Below are 16,125 nucleotides of genomic sequence, written 5' to 3'. Positions count from 1 at the left end.
TCTAACCAAAGTACCCCATTTCCAAGGCCAAAATGAATGATGAAGGTCAATCAAAAATCACACCCAAGACTTTCTGCTAGAGTAAAGGAGATTGCCTCTTGACCAAAAAAATGCAGTTGGAGCTTCCAGAAGCCTTAGTCCTCAGCCATAGGCAATTAAGTCCACACACAGAAGAAAGCAGAAGCAAGAAATGAAGACACAGAATTGATGACATTACTTAATCCCTGGATCCAGCTGTGTCTCAAGACACAGCCACCAAATAAATTTCATCCCCTACACTTTTACTTTTTGGTTTACTACTAAAAGTACATTTCTCTCAGCTTTAAAATGTAAGAATACTAATTAAGAAGGGCAGGAAACAACTGTTTCTGGAAATTAAATATGATACAGAGGCCAAGCTAAGCTATTGTTTATTTAAAATTTTTTTTTTCAACGTTTTTAATTTATTTTTTTTTTGGGACAGAGACAGAGCATGAACGGGTGAGGGGCAGAGAGAGAGGGAGACACAGAATCGGAAACAGGTTCCAGGCTCCGAGCCATCAGCCCAGAGCCTGACGCGGGGCTCGAACTCACGGACCGCGAGATCGTGACCTGGCTGAAGTCGGACGCCTAACCGACTGCGCCACCCAGGCGCCCCTAAGCTATTGTTTATTTAGCCAAAAGTGGACCTGTTCAGAAATCATAGTTAATGATTCCTCTCTTTCTATTGTCTAGGCTTCTTAGTACTGTTCAAAAGAAAACACACTCCGGTAGAATGTAAAAATGTTTTTTTTTTTTTTTTTTAAATTTTTTTTTTTTTCAACATTTTTTATTTATTTTTGGGACAGAGAGAGACAGAGCATGAACGGGGGAGGGGCAGAGAGAGAGGGAGACACAGAGTCAGAAACAGGCTCCAGGCTCCGAGCCATCAGCCCAGAGCCTGACGCGGGGCTTGAACTCACGGACCGCGAGATCGTGACCTGGCTGAAGTCGGACGCCTAACCGACTGCGCCACCCAGGCGCCCCTAAAAATGTTTAAGATTTAATTGAGATTTCTGCATTAGATGGAAAAAAGGTCCTTGATCTCTATGGTCTTATCTAATTCAGATATTCTACATTGTCTTTCCTTTTGCACAGCCACCCACCATCAAAAGAGCTCAGAATATAGACATACCAAGATTCTCCCCAATTCATGACATATGGACAGACGTTATGATGAACCCAAATCCACGTCCCAACTCACAGCCAGTTTTACTCAGTTTCTAGAACATGTAGTCAGAGTGTAAAAAAGAGAAGAGAAACGGATATGTTCCCCCAGAGAAGTGTTCAAAGATAATGTGAATAAACTGTAAATAATTTTCAACACCGAGATATTAACTTCTAGGCTACTGATCATGAAATGTTCAAACATGAAATTAAACAGTGTAACCAAGTAATAAGGGGCTTTTAAAAACTTTAAAAAAAAAGAAAGAAAGAAATGGTTTACTAGTTATACTTTTTTAATCTTGGCATTATAATTCAAATTACTGTATGAAAAAATCCTTACTCCCTATAAATTGCCAGCAGTTTTACCTTGCTTCTTGTCTTCACTTTTGATTTGCTCTTCTGTTTTCTTTTCAACTTTTTCTTATTTAAAATTTTCTTATTCCTAAAAATGGAAAGAACAAATTACAAAAGTTCATATTAGAACATACAAAGCTATGAAAAACAGGTACTTCCAAAGTAGACATTTGAATATTTCTCCTATAAACTTTCTTTTTATGAAACAATATACTCTAGATGTACATATAAGATGTAGCTATTGAAATAATAATACTGGAAAGCTAAGAAACACACATTAAATGATTAAAAATTGAATTCTGCGAATATTTAAAAAAAAAATTTTTAACCTTTATTTTTGAGAGACAGACAGATTGTGAGCAGGGGAGGGGCACACAGAGGGATGGAGACACAGAATCAGAAACAGGCTCCAGGCTCTGAGCTGTCAGCACAGAGCCTGACGCAGGCTCAAACTCACCAGCTGATGAGATCATGACCTAAGCTGAAGTCAAACACTCAACCAAATGAGCAACCCAGGCGCTCCTCTGCAAATATTTTTATAAAACTAAAAAATGTAAAACAGCATCAAATGAAGTTTTAAAAATTTTATTCAACAGTGAGGATGCTAATAAAATATCACATATGTTCCCTTCCCAGAAAAATGTGCTCTTTGCAGTAGTGAAGTCTACAGTGTAAAAAGGGACAGGAGGCAATTTTTACTAAATTACTATAGAAAAAAACCCCAACTCATACTCTTCTCATATTCTCCAGTCAGTTTTTCATTACCTCACAGTCCTAAGACAAAATTATTCTCTAAGCAGATGGAAGCCCCGAATGACTTTGAGAAAGAGACGGGGGGGAAAATGTGGCAAAGAATTATAGTGGAAGAAACAAGAGTCAAGGAAAACAATTTATTTTATTTTCATTTAATATTTTTTTATGTCTGCCATGCTGAGGTGCACACTGTTAGTACTAAAAATACAGGATGAAAAAGAAAAAGTTCTTGACCTCAAGGAGCTCAAAGACTTGAATGAAAAACATAGGTTAATAATCTATGAAGAGGATGCTACTGCTATAAAAAAATAGTGAAGAAGAGGAGGACGAGAAAAGGAGGGAGGCGGAGAAAGGGAAGAGAAGCATAGAGGAAGAGAAGGAGGGGAAGGAAGAGACTCTAGATGCTGGAGGTCAAGTCCTTAACACTTGGTAACTAACTTACTGGAAGCTGTGACCAAAACAAAAGTTGGAAGCCTAGGCCACCTGGAGGTAGGGATGTCATTCATAAAAATAGGGAAGTCAAGGGGAACAATTAGTTTCCAAAAAGAAAAAATCGGTTCAGCTTTAAAGATGTTTGAGTTAAAGATACTAAAATGCCAACAAGATAGACATGAACAAGCATATGAAAATTCATCTCTGCCAGTTCCTTCAGCTCCCTAAACCAAAATAATCATAAAATCTTGTCAACTATGTCTTATAAACAGTTCTTGAATCTGTCTACATCGTCTCTACTGCTGCAATTCTTTTTTTTTTTTTTTTTTTTTTAACTGCTGCAATTCTAATAATCTAAGTAACCACCACATCTTGCCTGGTCTACTTCGTTATTCATTTCTGCACATCCACATTTGCCCCACTTCAATTCATTCTTCATACAGGAACCCAAATCAACTTTTAAAAACACAAATCTGAGTAGGTAATTACCTCACTTAAAACCCTACTAGTATCTTCTCAATTCTCTTGGGATAAAGTCCAAAAGCATTGGCACAGTTTAAGAGATCTTTTACCAAGATCTGGCCTCTGCCAGCCTCTCCTTCATTTTGCATCTGCCTCCAACTTATTCATGATACTCCAAGCACAAAAATATCCTTCTAGTTGTCTGACCTGCTAATAAGCTCCTTGGGGGCTTTCACAAAGGTTCTCCCTCTTCCTGGCATTCTCTCCCACATCTTCTGCTAACCACTAGTCAGTCATCTCTGAGGTTCCAATAGAAGTGTCGTTTATTCAGGAATGTCTCAGAGTGGGTTAGTTTCCCTAATATACACTCTCATTTCATTTTACATTTGTGTTTCATTGTGCAATCTCCCACTGTAATTATGTATGAGGTTATGTGTTTAATGCACTACTCCTTCATAAAGCTATAAGCTCCAAAAGTACAGAGGCCATGTCTTTCTTATGCAGTGTTCTAGCCTCTTTGTCCAGAAAAGCACCTAGAACAAAGTACTTAATACTATTTTGAGAGAAAGAGAAAAGCAGAAGGAAAGAGAGAGGAAGGAGAGAAAAGAGGGAAGAAGTTCAGAGCTATGGCTATAAACCTTAAGCTTATAGAGTAAAATAAGCAGAGGACCAAGGATAGATTCATAGATATGCCAATACATTTAAAGGATATGTAGCCAGACATGTCCATTTAGGAGCTATCCATGAGATTATTTTACACAGATTTTGATGCCAAGTAGGTAATGGAAAAACCATGTGTGTAGGTAAGATTTCCCCAGGATAGCATACTATAAAAGTAAAGAGAAAGACTGATCAATAGTGTCATGTGCTACACATAAACACATATACCTGCTTACAGTCTATTCAACTATGAGCATTGTGGGAGCATGAAGAATGTCTATTTCTTTCTTTCTTTTTGTTTAAAGAATATTTATTTTAACTCTTTACTTTCAATACCAATATCAGTCCCTGACATAAAATGGATGTTCAAGAATTATCACATGAAGAAAAAGTTAATGAAAAAGTAAGGAGTAATTCTCATTATGGTTTAGAAAACCAACGTCTCTTTATACTAGAACGAAATGAGTTATTTGAGCAACAGGTATATGTAACTGCTAAAAGGTTAGTCCCTTCTATACAATTTAGTCAAGGTTCACTCAAAAACAATCTTCAGAGAAGAATACATAAAGTTAAATTAAGATGACTCTCCTGAAGCTTAGTTATCACAGATTTAAATTTTCACAAATATACACCAATATTTTTCTTTTGTTTAATGAACATCTTTAAAGTTCAAATGGCTTTAATATGTATTCCCAAAAATATTTCTTCCTATGCATTTAGTTTGGCATTTAATTAGCTATAACAATGTTAATGAATCTAAACCACCAATTCCTGAATATAAACAGCTTTTTCCATATTCTCACAAATTGATTTCACTGTTTTCTGTTAATTTGGCTTGTTTTAGACTTAGATGTTTATCAAAAAGAGAAAGTAACAAGTTAAAAAGTATATGAAGAAAATTTATAGTCAACATTAGGAAATAAAAATGCTATTTGCTAGTAAGTTAACATCCCGATATATGACTAATGGGAAAGCTTAGTTGAAAACCAAGTTTAAAATAAACTTTTCATGACATCGGAGGATGGATAAAAGGAAAGTTCTAGAAACCAGTCTCGCAAGTTAACAATTTACCTTGGAATTTATGATGATTTAGGATGTTTTAAATTTTAAACCAAATAGGAACTTAATGAAGAATGTCTGGAATTGGTCCTGTAGAATTTTTAATCATTTCACAGAAAGAACCTCACACCAGTGAGATTTTAAACAATTATGGGTGCTAATAGAAGGCAAAAGCTGTTAACATTCTTTAATATTTATTTTAAAAATATTTACTTTAAAAATTCCAAAGAAGCAATTTTAATAGCTACCACTGTTTATGGAAAACCAATTTTTTTCTGCAATATAAGAACAAATGAATTTTGCAAGTTGTTCCATGATACAGATCATTAGCTTTTATATCAGCTTATTACAGAATCTGTTTTCCAACAAAACAAAAATTAGTCATAATTTAGTTTAAAAATGTATCGTCTCTCTGGGGCGCCTGGGTGGCTCAGTCGTTTGAGCGGCCGACTTCGGCTCAGGTCATGATCTCGCGGTCCGTGGGTTCGAGCCCCGCGTCAGGCTCTGTGCTGACAGCTCAGAACCTGGAGCCTGTTTCGGATTCTGTGTCTCCCTCTCTCTGACCCTCCCCCATTCATGCTCTGTCTCTCTCTGTCTCAAAAATAAAATAAACGTTAAAAAAAAAAATTAAAAAAAAAAATGTATCGTCTCTCACTCTGAATCTGTATCTTCGTCTGCAAAATAAAACGATGAAGGCGATGATTTCTGAGATGACTAGAGTTTTAATAAATCCAAATTCAAAAAACTTCTGGGATAAGATTTCAAACTTTTGTTTAATTTCCCTTAGTAACAAGAAAGGAAAAATCCCTGGTGTAAGGCAGGAATAGGCAAGTTGTTTTTTTTGTTTTGTTTGTTTCTGTAAAGGGCTAGATTATAAATATTTTTCATTTTGTAGACTATAGGATCTCTGTTGCAACTACTCAACGATTATAGCCTGAAAGTAGACACAGACAACACATAAACAGACAAGTATGGTTATATTCCAAACTATTTCAGGACAGTGAAGTTTGAATTTCATATAATGTTTATGTGTCACAAAACACTTTTTTTTAAGCTTTTAAAAATGTCAAAACCATTCTTAGTTCACAGGCCATACAAAGCAGGCACTGGACCAATTTGGTCTGTGTGTCATAGTTGGTCGACCCCTGAACTAGAGCATATTTTGATAAACAGGCTCATATCAGAAAGAAAAAAAAATAACTATTAGTATGCAACACAAATAAAACTATTCAAAATAGTCAGTATGCTAATATAAATAAGCATTCTTAAAATTATCTAACTTTTCATTTCACAAAGATAAACTCCTGACTTCCACTTCCGTAAAATAAGATACTAGAGCATTGCTTTTCCTTAAAAAAACTCGACTAGCATAGGAATGCTGTGGAAGTAATTAAGGAGCAGATGAACTAAAACTCCAGATATGAAAGAGTACTTCAAGGGTGAGCTCAGACCATTGGCATTTTCTTCCATGGGGGTATTAGCAAAGTTTGGGTACAAGTGAGGTCAAATTGAACTTAGTTTAAACAGAGGAACTCTGCTGAAGAAAACCAGGAATTAGTGGTGCTTTAACTAGAATGAGACTGGAAATCTAGAAAGGCTTCAAATACTCAGCCAGTTTCCCCAATGATACAAAGCTTAGTGATGGGATGCTTAAGGATAGGGAAGCTGGGCCAGCAGGACAGAGTCAATTTCCCGCAGTCTCCAAATGTCTAGAAGACAGAATCCCAGTGGAGGGAGGAGTGCACTTAATCCATGACTGGACTGAGATTGTCAACATCTCATCCTATTTGACCAACACAGCAAATAGCAAACCTCTCTGAAAGAAAACAACTGTTCTCTTACACATAACGTTAGGCACATAGCATACATATTAAGAGATACATAAAGAAGCAAAATAATGTGACAGATCATCCCAAGAGAAAACCAGACAATCAGGCAGACTCTAGATAATTGGTAACTGAAGTTAAGAGACAAGGATTTAAAATAGATGCAAACATGGAAAAATTGAATGAAATGATGTAATTTTCAACAGAACTTACTAAAAAAAAAAAAAAAGGCAAGTGGATTTTCTGAAAAGTAAATATTTGAAATTAAGAACTTGCCAAATGATTTTATGAGCAGAATAGACTAGAGGAAAACAGGATTCATGGACTTACAGACAGGCCAAGGGAAAATATCCAAACTCAAACACAGAGAAAAGAATGAGATGAATAAAACAGAAAGTATGAAACATGTGGAACATAATCAAATAGTCTCATAGTCATGTAATTGAAATCCAAGACAGAGAAAAAAAGAATGGACAAAAGCAATATGTGAAGAAATAATTAATGACAATTTTACAAAAGTGAGGAAAGAAATCAACTCAGAGATTCAAGAAACTCAAGGAAATCTCAAGCAGGAAAATGCAAAGAAAACCACACTTAAGCAACCAAATGCTGGGCACAGTCAAATTGCTGAAACGAAGGATAAAGAGAAAATCTTAAAAGCAACAAGAGAAAAAAGATGCACTCAAAGGAACAACAATAAGATTGATAGCTTCCATTCTCTGTGTTGAACAGTGCTGGCAGACACAGAGGGGAGTGGGTAGCAACCTAGAATTATGTGCTCATCAAAAATATCCTTTAAAAATGAAGATAAAAATAGAGATATTTTTAGGACCACAAAAGCTGACATAATTCATTGTCAACATACAAACACTATAAGAAATACAAGGGAAGGTCTTCCTTTAATAATTGTTATGTCACAATTTTAAAAAGGACACAGACCTAAAGTAGAAGAAATGGAGAAAATAATATCCTGAACACAGTGACCGCCCTTGCAAAAAATGTTGGTATGGTTATATTAGTATTTGACAAATTAATTGTCTTTAATGTTTATTAAACTGAGAGAGACAGTATGCAAGCAGGGGAGGGGCAGAGAGGAAGACAGAGAATCCAATGAGGGCACCACGCTGTCAGTGCAGAGCCCGACGCACCGCTCAAACTCACAAACCATGAGATCGTGACTTGAATCAAAGTTGAATGCTTCACTGACTGAGCCATCCAAGTGCCCTGACAAATTAATTTTTAAGGCTAAAAGTATTATTAGAGATGAACTGAGCATTTCATAATGCTAACTGCGCCAATTCAATAGGAAAACCTAGCAATCCCAAATTTGAATGCATCTCATAACAACGTAACTTCACAACACATGAAGCAAAATTGAGCAAAGTAAAAGGACAAGGATGAATTCACAATCAAAAGAGCAGATTTCTACATACCTGTCTCTAATTGACAAAAGAAGTAGAGGACAAAACAGCATGGATATAGAAAGACATTAAAACATGATTAATCAACCTAATTAACATACATAGAAAACCACACTTAACAACTGCAGAATGTACATTCTTTTTTTTTTTAAGTTTATTTATTTATTTTGAAAGAGAGAGAGCACCAGCAGGGGAGGCGCAGAAAGAGAGAAGGGGAGAGAGAATCACAGCAGGCTTTGAACTATCAGCATGCAGCCAGATGCAGGGCTGGAACTCACAAACCAGGAGGTCATGACCTGAGCAGAAATCAAGAGCCAGATACTTAACCAACTGACCCACCCAGGCGCCCCAAGAATGCACATTCTTTTCTAATGTAAGCAGAATATTTACCAAAATAGGCAACAGTATGCTGAACCACAAACCAAGTCTCAACAAATTTCTAAAACTATGATTGTGATCACAGAACAGTTAGAAACCAAAAGAAAGAAAACTAAGATATTCCCAAATGTTTTAAAATCTTTAAAAAACAAAAGCAAAAACAGGTTTTAAATAACCTATGAGTCAAAGAGCTATAATGGAAAGCTAAAATGGAAATCAGAAAATATTTTCAATTAAATAAAAATGACATATGACATACCAAAACTTGTGAAATGCAGCTAAAGTAGTGCTCAGGGAAAATGTACAGCTTTTTACAAAGATATAAATGCATATAATGAAAAAAGAAATTTTGAAAGTAAATGAGCTAGGCATACAACTTTAGAAACCAGAAAAACAAAAGCACATAAAGAATGTAAAGAAAGGAAAACAAAAGAAAGAACAGATATTACTAAAATAGAAAGCAGACATTCAATAGAGAAAATCAAGGAACCAAAACTAGTTCTCTGAAAAGATTAATACAAGACTGCTCCAGCAAAACTAGTCAGGAAAAAAATAAGATCACAATTACCCATATGAGAAATAAGAAAGAGGACATCACTATGGATGCTGCCCATAAATTTCACAATTTAAATACGAGGACAAATTCCATTGCAAAATATAACTTCTCAATACTAAACAAGGAAAAACAATACAACATCTGAATAGTCCTCTATTAATGACATTGAATCCCTAACCAATATCTTCCCACAAAGAAAACTGTAGACTCAGTGGCTTCACCAGTGAATTCCTTTAAACACTTAATTCACTGGTACATTCTTTCAAACAACTTCAATCTTAAACTAACTCTTTCTAGAATATAAAAAGAAACTTTCCCCAACTCATTTTATGAGACTAGCATAATTCTGATACCAAAATCTGAAAAGAATATTTCAAAATAAGAAAACTTTAAGCCAATATCTCCAATGAACGTAGAAGCAAAAAATACTACATAGCCAAAAAGTGGAAACAACCCAAATGTTCATCAATTGACAATAGATAAACAACATGTGGTACATCCATATAATGGAATATTATTCAGTCATAAAAAAGAAACAAGTAGACACATGCCACATTATGGATGAACCTTGAAAACACTATGCTAAGTGAAAGAAACAAAGGCCACCAATGGTCACAAATTGTATGATTCTATTTATATGAAATATCCAGATTAGACAAATCCATAGAAACAGGAAACTGATTAGTGGTTACCGGGGGCTGATGGAAAAGATAAGGGGAGTGACTATTAATGGGTATGGGATTTCTTTTTCGGGGTGAGGAAAACTGTTCTGGTTGTACAACTTTCTTAATATACTAAAACCACTGATTTGTATATTTTTACATGGTGTGTTTTATGATACACAAATTACATTTCAATTAAAAATGTGAGATAAAAGTCACTGATCTAAAAATAATTCTAATGTTTAGCAACATATAAAAAGGATAGATAAAATGTAAGATCTAATCGATGTAATTCAACGTAATAACAAAATAAGGAAAAAATATGACCATTTCAACAGAAACAGAAAAAGTATTTTATTGTTTTAATTTAAAAAAAAAAATTTTTTTTTTAACGTTTATTCATTTTTGAGACAGAGAGAGACAAAGCATGAACGGGGGAGGGTCAGAGAGAGAGGGAGACACAGAATCTGAAACAGGCTCCAGGCTCTGAGCCATCAGCACAGAGCCCGACGCGGGGCTTGAACTCACAGACCACGAGATCATGACCTGGGCCGAAGTCGGCCGCTTAACCGACTGAGCCAATCCAGGAGCCCCCAGAAAAAGTATTTTATAAAACTCAACTGTTTCTGACGAAATGCCTCCTCAGTAAGGAAGAAAAAAAAGTAATCTGTTAATTACTAAATCTGATAACTACTTCATCTGTAAGTCAGTCAAGGAAAAGAAATAAAAGTCATAATGGCTAAAAAGAAAACAGTAAAGCATTTTTACTTGTAGATAACCTAACTGTGTTTATAGAAAGTACAAAGTAATCTATAAATAATAAGTGAATTACCCAGGTCACTAGATACAACACTAATTTTTTAAAAATCAACTAATTTTAAAGCACTATATTATGTAAACTGAAGCTTTTCTATGTAAGCCAGACTTATTTCTCCTGTGTAATTAATGTAATGATACTCTCATTATTGTGTTAAAGCATCACTAAATAAATTAGGGAGAACAGTAGTCTGATTACTAAGTAGAAAACTTTTATTTACTTAACCTAGGCTGATAATTAGTAATAAGAAAAGAGATTTTAGCAGTTCAAACTGATCTAGGGGAGAGATGCAAACAGATTTCCTATATACAGCTTCAGTCTCCTGATCTATTTACAAGTCTTCATATGGGGAGGGGTTGGGGGTGGGAGATAAAAACTATAAATAAAAGCACCTTGGCAGTAGGTAGAGGAATATAAGAAAAAGAGGATGAGAGGAAAGAAGTCTCTGAAAAGTTAGGACTTTTAGACCATGCCTCATTCAGATTTACGCCATAAGTACACACAGCCTAAGTGGGTGAGAAAAACTCAAGCCATGAAGCAACTGTAAAACTTTCTAAAGACAATCTATTCACCCCAGGTCTCAGAGAGCTACCACAAGGGTAATGACAGCAGTCAAATAAGCAGGCCCACAAAGACACAAGGCATAATGAAAACTAGCAGAAACAGACAACAGAAAGACCCAGAACAGAGTGCAGGTGAAATTTTCAGATACAACTATGTTTACCAAACTCAAAGAAATAAAAGCCTAAAATATCTGCAGCGTATGGGGAATATAGCACATATAAAAGAGAATCTAATCAAACTTGTATGAAAATGAAAAATAACTGAAATTAAAGACTCACTAGGTAGGTTTGCAGCATATCAGACACAGGTGAATAAAGAATTTGAAGAGATTGGGAAAAAAGTATCTAGAATTCAGCACAGAAAGATAAAAAGGTTGAAAATGTGCCCTTCAGGAAACCTCCTCCTTCAACTCCCACCATCCCAAAAGAGAAAGCCCTTGTTCCATCCAAGTACACTTCTCATACACTGGGCTCCATCTCATTCACCATACTTGGAATTTCACTCAACTACTTACATCCATTCTTTGTTCACTCTTTAATCTCTTTTACCTATGACTTCTAACCCTAGAAGCCTCCTCCAAATGGAAAAAAAATAATAATAATAAAAGTTATTTGATTCTCTATTTCTCTTCATCACTAAATTTCTTAGGAAAAAACTGTCGTGAATTTTTTCAATCCCTTACTTTCAAGCTCCTACAAGTATAGGAGATTTCCACAAACTTCCTTGTTGCCTACTGAACTCCCTAACTTCAGTCTTTATCCTTCACATTCTTCCATTTATGAGTATTGTCAAACAGTCTACTTTAAATACCTTCCTTCTACCCTTTGGTTTCAACCCCTATTTTAGGGCTCCTTCAACTTTTGATGATGATTCTCAATCTTCTTTATTAGCTCCTTTTCCTGTCCTTTAAATCTTTAGTACGTATAGTATCTTATGAGAGTTATTTGTTTATATTCTATATTTCTTTCTTTTTTTTTTTTTTAATTTTTTTTTCAACGTTTTTTATTTATTTTTGGGACAGAGAGAGACAGAGCATGAACGGAGGAGGGGCAGAGAGAGAGGGAGACACAGAATCGGAAACAGGCTCCAGGCTCGGAGCCATCAGCCCAGAGCCTGACGCGGGGCTCGAACTCACGGACCGCGAGATCGTGACCTGGCTGAAGTCGGACGCTTAACCGACTACGCCACCCAGGCGCCCCTCTATATTTATTTCTATATTGGTATTTTACAAACCTTGTTTGCCATAATCCGTAACAACCCTAAACATAACTACTGATAGTTTCTGAAGATCATCAGAATGCTGGTCTAGAGCCAGTTATGTTCTCTCATAATGAAGGTAATCTACCATAAAAATTGACAACTTTACTTGCCACTTCAAAACTCCACTCCTTAACCATTTATTCAGATTAGATCATCTAACCCTCTTCTTTACTTCTTAAATGGGGACATCTTTATGAAAGTACTCCTTTTACTTTCCTTTCACTCAGCAGGAAATGTTCTCTACAAGGCCCTTACTCCATAAATTATCCCCATTCTCTTTTTTGTTCATTATTCCTGCCCTTCTCCCTCAGTCTACCAGGTTAAGAGTACAGAATTTAGAGACAAATGGCCTCGGTTCATAAGCAGGCTGTGTCATTTATTAGCCGTGATCTTGGGAAAGTTACTTAACCTCTCTGCCTCAGTTGTCTGATCTGCAAAATAGGGTGAAAACAGTACCTCTCTCATTGGATTATAAAGCACTTAGAATTATGCCTGGTATTTAATAAGCACTAAACAGGGATGCCTGGGTGGCTCAGTTGGTTAAGCATAAGACTCTTGATTTTGGCTCAGGTCATGATCTCACGGTTCCTGAGATTGAGCTCCAAGTTGGGCTCTGCACTAAGCAGGAGCCTGCTTGGGATTCTCTCTATCCCTCTCTCTCTCTGCCCCTCCCCCGCATACTCTAGCACTTGTTCTCTCTCTCTCTCTCTCAAAATAAATGTTTAAAAAAATAAGTACTAAACAAATTTTATTTCTTATTATTACTGTACTAAAGTGACTACGTTGGTTTGTGTTTCCCCAGAAGCAGACTTGATTCAAGGATTCATTTAAAAGTAATTGTTTTGAGGGGTGACCCAGGAAAACCACTGGTTGGGGGGGGGATCAGAAGTAAGATAAGGTAAAGAAGGCAGTAAGTAAAGAGTGCATTAGCCATTTACTCTGAAGGGCAAGTAGAGCATGATTCTCCTGGAGAACTCTGGTAGATGGTGTTGAACACGGCCCAGTTACCCAAACTGAACAATGAGAAAAATAAGGTATTTTTCCACGAACTACTCATCCAATCACTGGTTTAACGCCTTTCTGAAGGCATTAACTCTGACATTTCTGGCTTGCCCTTCCCATAAGCCAAGAATGTCTCTATGGCCAGTATGAAAGCTCTCAGGCAGAAAGTCATACACATAAGTAGCATAGAGATGAGTGCCAAAGAGGTATGGCTTGGGCACTAATAACATCTACTACAGTGTCTTTTATCCAAAAGATAACTCTGGGGGCGCCTGGGTGGCTTGGTCAGTTAAGCATCCGACTTCGGCTCAGGTCATGATCTCACGGTCCGTGAGTTCGAGCCCCGCGTCAGGCTTTGTGCTGACAGCTCAGAGCCAGGAGCCTGTTTCAGATTCTGTGTCTCCCTCTCTCTCTGACCCTCCCCTGTTCATGCTCTGTCTCTCTCTGTCTCAAAAATAAATAAACGTTAAAAAAAAATTTCAAAAGATAACTCTGTGTTTCCTTCCTCAAGCTACCATCTTCCTTCCTTCCCTTTAAATACTGATTTCTAAATACTCCTTTCTCCACCTAACCTCAATTTACTTTCCCACTAAAATGTGACTTCTCCCTGCCTTCTGGGAAAAGGAGGTGGGGGTGAATGGGTGTTAGGTCATTATGATCTCTTAATGTGAACTTTAAGATGATGTCTCAGCCATCTATTTAGCTAAAATTTAGCTAATATACAGAAAAAGAGGCAGTTTATAAGTGACGGTATGTTCATGAGGAGCCTTAGAATATATTGAACATAATGTATGAGACAGGATTAAGAGACTCCCAGCAACAGACTTTTCAAAATATAGATCAAGGAAAAGCTTTTAGCTATAAATCACACACCAGGAAGTAAAAACAATTAGGCAAAAATTGAAATCACAGGACTGACTGAAATAATCAAGGAAGAAACTTAGAGAAAAGGGTACCAAGAATAGACTCTCGAGAAACTAGCTCTTCTCTCTTCTTATCTAGAGAAAAGGCATTGTTATTTCTATACCTGAAATCTAGTCACATGTTACACCTATCATCCTTTCTTCATCCTAACACCAAAACATTCTCAAATCCACCATTTCATCTATTTCCATTGCCTTTTCTCAAGATTCATTATCACTTGTCAGAACCACTACAAATGTTTCTTTAAAGCTAGTCTTGAGTTGGGGATCTGCACCTTTCATCCTCTATAATGCTACCACAGATATTTTTGCAAATTCAAAGTTTAACTCTATCACTACTGTTCTCAAATAAAGCAATATTTGGACATAATAATCTGGCCCCAACATGTTTCTAGTCTCTTCTATGCCCTTATTCTCATTCATACAGTTCCCCACACTTTAGTTCTTGCTAATATTTGTGTTTTGCACTTTTTGATTTTATCCCCGAATTCACAATGTAGCTGCAGCAACTGTAACAGTCTATGTAGGAAATTACAGTCTATAATCCAAATCTAGTCTGCCACCTATTTTTGTAAATACAGTTAGACTGGTACACAGCCATGCTCATCTGTTTACATTATTTATGGAGCCTACGGCTGCTTTCAAACTGTAACAAGAGTTGAATAGTTACAACAGAGACAGTACTGCCCCAAAGCCAAAATACTTTGGGGTATCTGGCCCTTTACAGAATTAAGTTTGCTGACCCTTCACCTATGAGACAATATCAAACAGCCTCATATGTGAATAACTGGACTCCCAGAAGGAAATAAGATAGACTGAGTATGAAATAATATTTGAGGAAGTAAAGGCCAAAATGTGCCAAATTAAATAAAAATTATCACGCAGATCTCAGAAATTCAAATGAATATCAAGCACAAGTTAAACACACACACATAAAAACCTTATTTAGGCAAAGCATAGTCAGATTACTAAAAATCAAAGATACAGAGAAAAATCTTAAAAGCAGTCAGAGAAAGAATGCTGGTTCCAGTATGGTGGCATAAACCCAAATACAGGCTATCATCTCACTGTTTACAACTAAAAACTGTGGATAAAATTCAAAAAGAAAAAAGAAAGAAAAAAGAAAAAATTACTTGACAACTCTGAAAAGCAAACAAAAGCATATTATAGAGTGGAGTTAAACTTAGAAAAGCAACCCCCAGGAGAGTGAGCTTCCAGTTCAGTTCTTTTTTCCTCCTTTCTCTTTTCTCTTCCTTTTTCTCCTTTCCTCTTTTCTTTCTGGCCAGAGGAATTAAGGAAAGGAGCTCCTGAGTACTGGAGAATGGGGAGGAAATCCCAAAAAAGAGAAAAATGAAAGAAAGGAATCCTCTAATTCTATCTATAATACAAGTCTTGGGCTCACTCTGGAGCCATACAGGTACAGGTCAGCCTTCTATTATAGACTCAGAACTGAACTGAGATTTGAAGCACCACCCACAGAAGGCAAGACCAAATTTGCTGTCTGAACCTAAATGGGTTGACAGTCTGCTAAAAGAAACAACAAAAATGTAAGTTTTCCTAAATTATAAGAAGCCCCCAAGTTTATAAAACATAACATTCACAATGTCCAAGATATAATCCAAAATTCTCACAATGTAAAAAAGCAAGAAAAATGTGATTAATTTCAAGGGAAGAAACAATTAACAGGTGCTAACCCTGAGGTGATCCAGATGTTCTAATTATCCAACGATACTTTTAAGCAACTACTGTAAATAAGCTCCATCAAGTAAAGGCACACACACTTGAACAAAAAATCCCTCAGAAGACAAAGA

At 36.2% G+C, this 16,125-nt stretch overlaps 1 protein-coding gene across 15 annotated transcripts in view; it reads right to left on the bottom strand.

The window, feature by feature from the left end:
* The window catches only part of MYCBP2 (MYC binding protein 2), a 285,475-nt gene that overhangs the window by 254,157 nt on the left and 15,193 nt on the right, over nucleotides 1–16,125 (bottom strand). For all 15 annotated transcript variants that reach the window (XM_058682354.1, XM_058682355.1, XM_058682342.1 and 12 more), the window contains exon 2: nucleotides 1,552–1,627. In XM_058682354.1, coding sequence (XP_058538337.1) covers nucleotides 1,552–1,627 — 76 coding nt within the window. The remainder of the gene's footprint in view (nucleotides 1–1,551; nucleotides 1,628–16,125) is intronic.

The sequence above is a fragment of the Neofelis nebulosa genome, chromosome 1, assembly GCF_028018385.1.
Source record: "Neofelis nebulosa isolate mNeoNeb1 chromosome 1, mNeoNeb1.pri, whole genome shotgun sequence".
In the NCBI taxonomy this organism is placed as follows: domain Eukaryota; kingdom Metazoa; phylum Chordata; class Mammalia; order Carnivora; family Felidae; genus Neofelis; species Neofelis nebulosa.
This window is presented reverse-complemented; position numbering and strand designations above follow the sequence as displayed.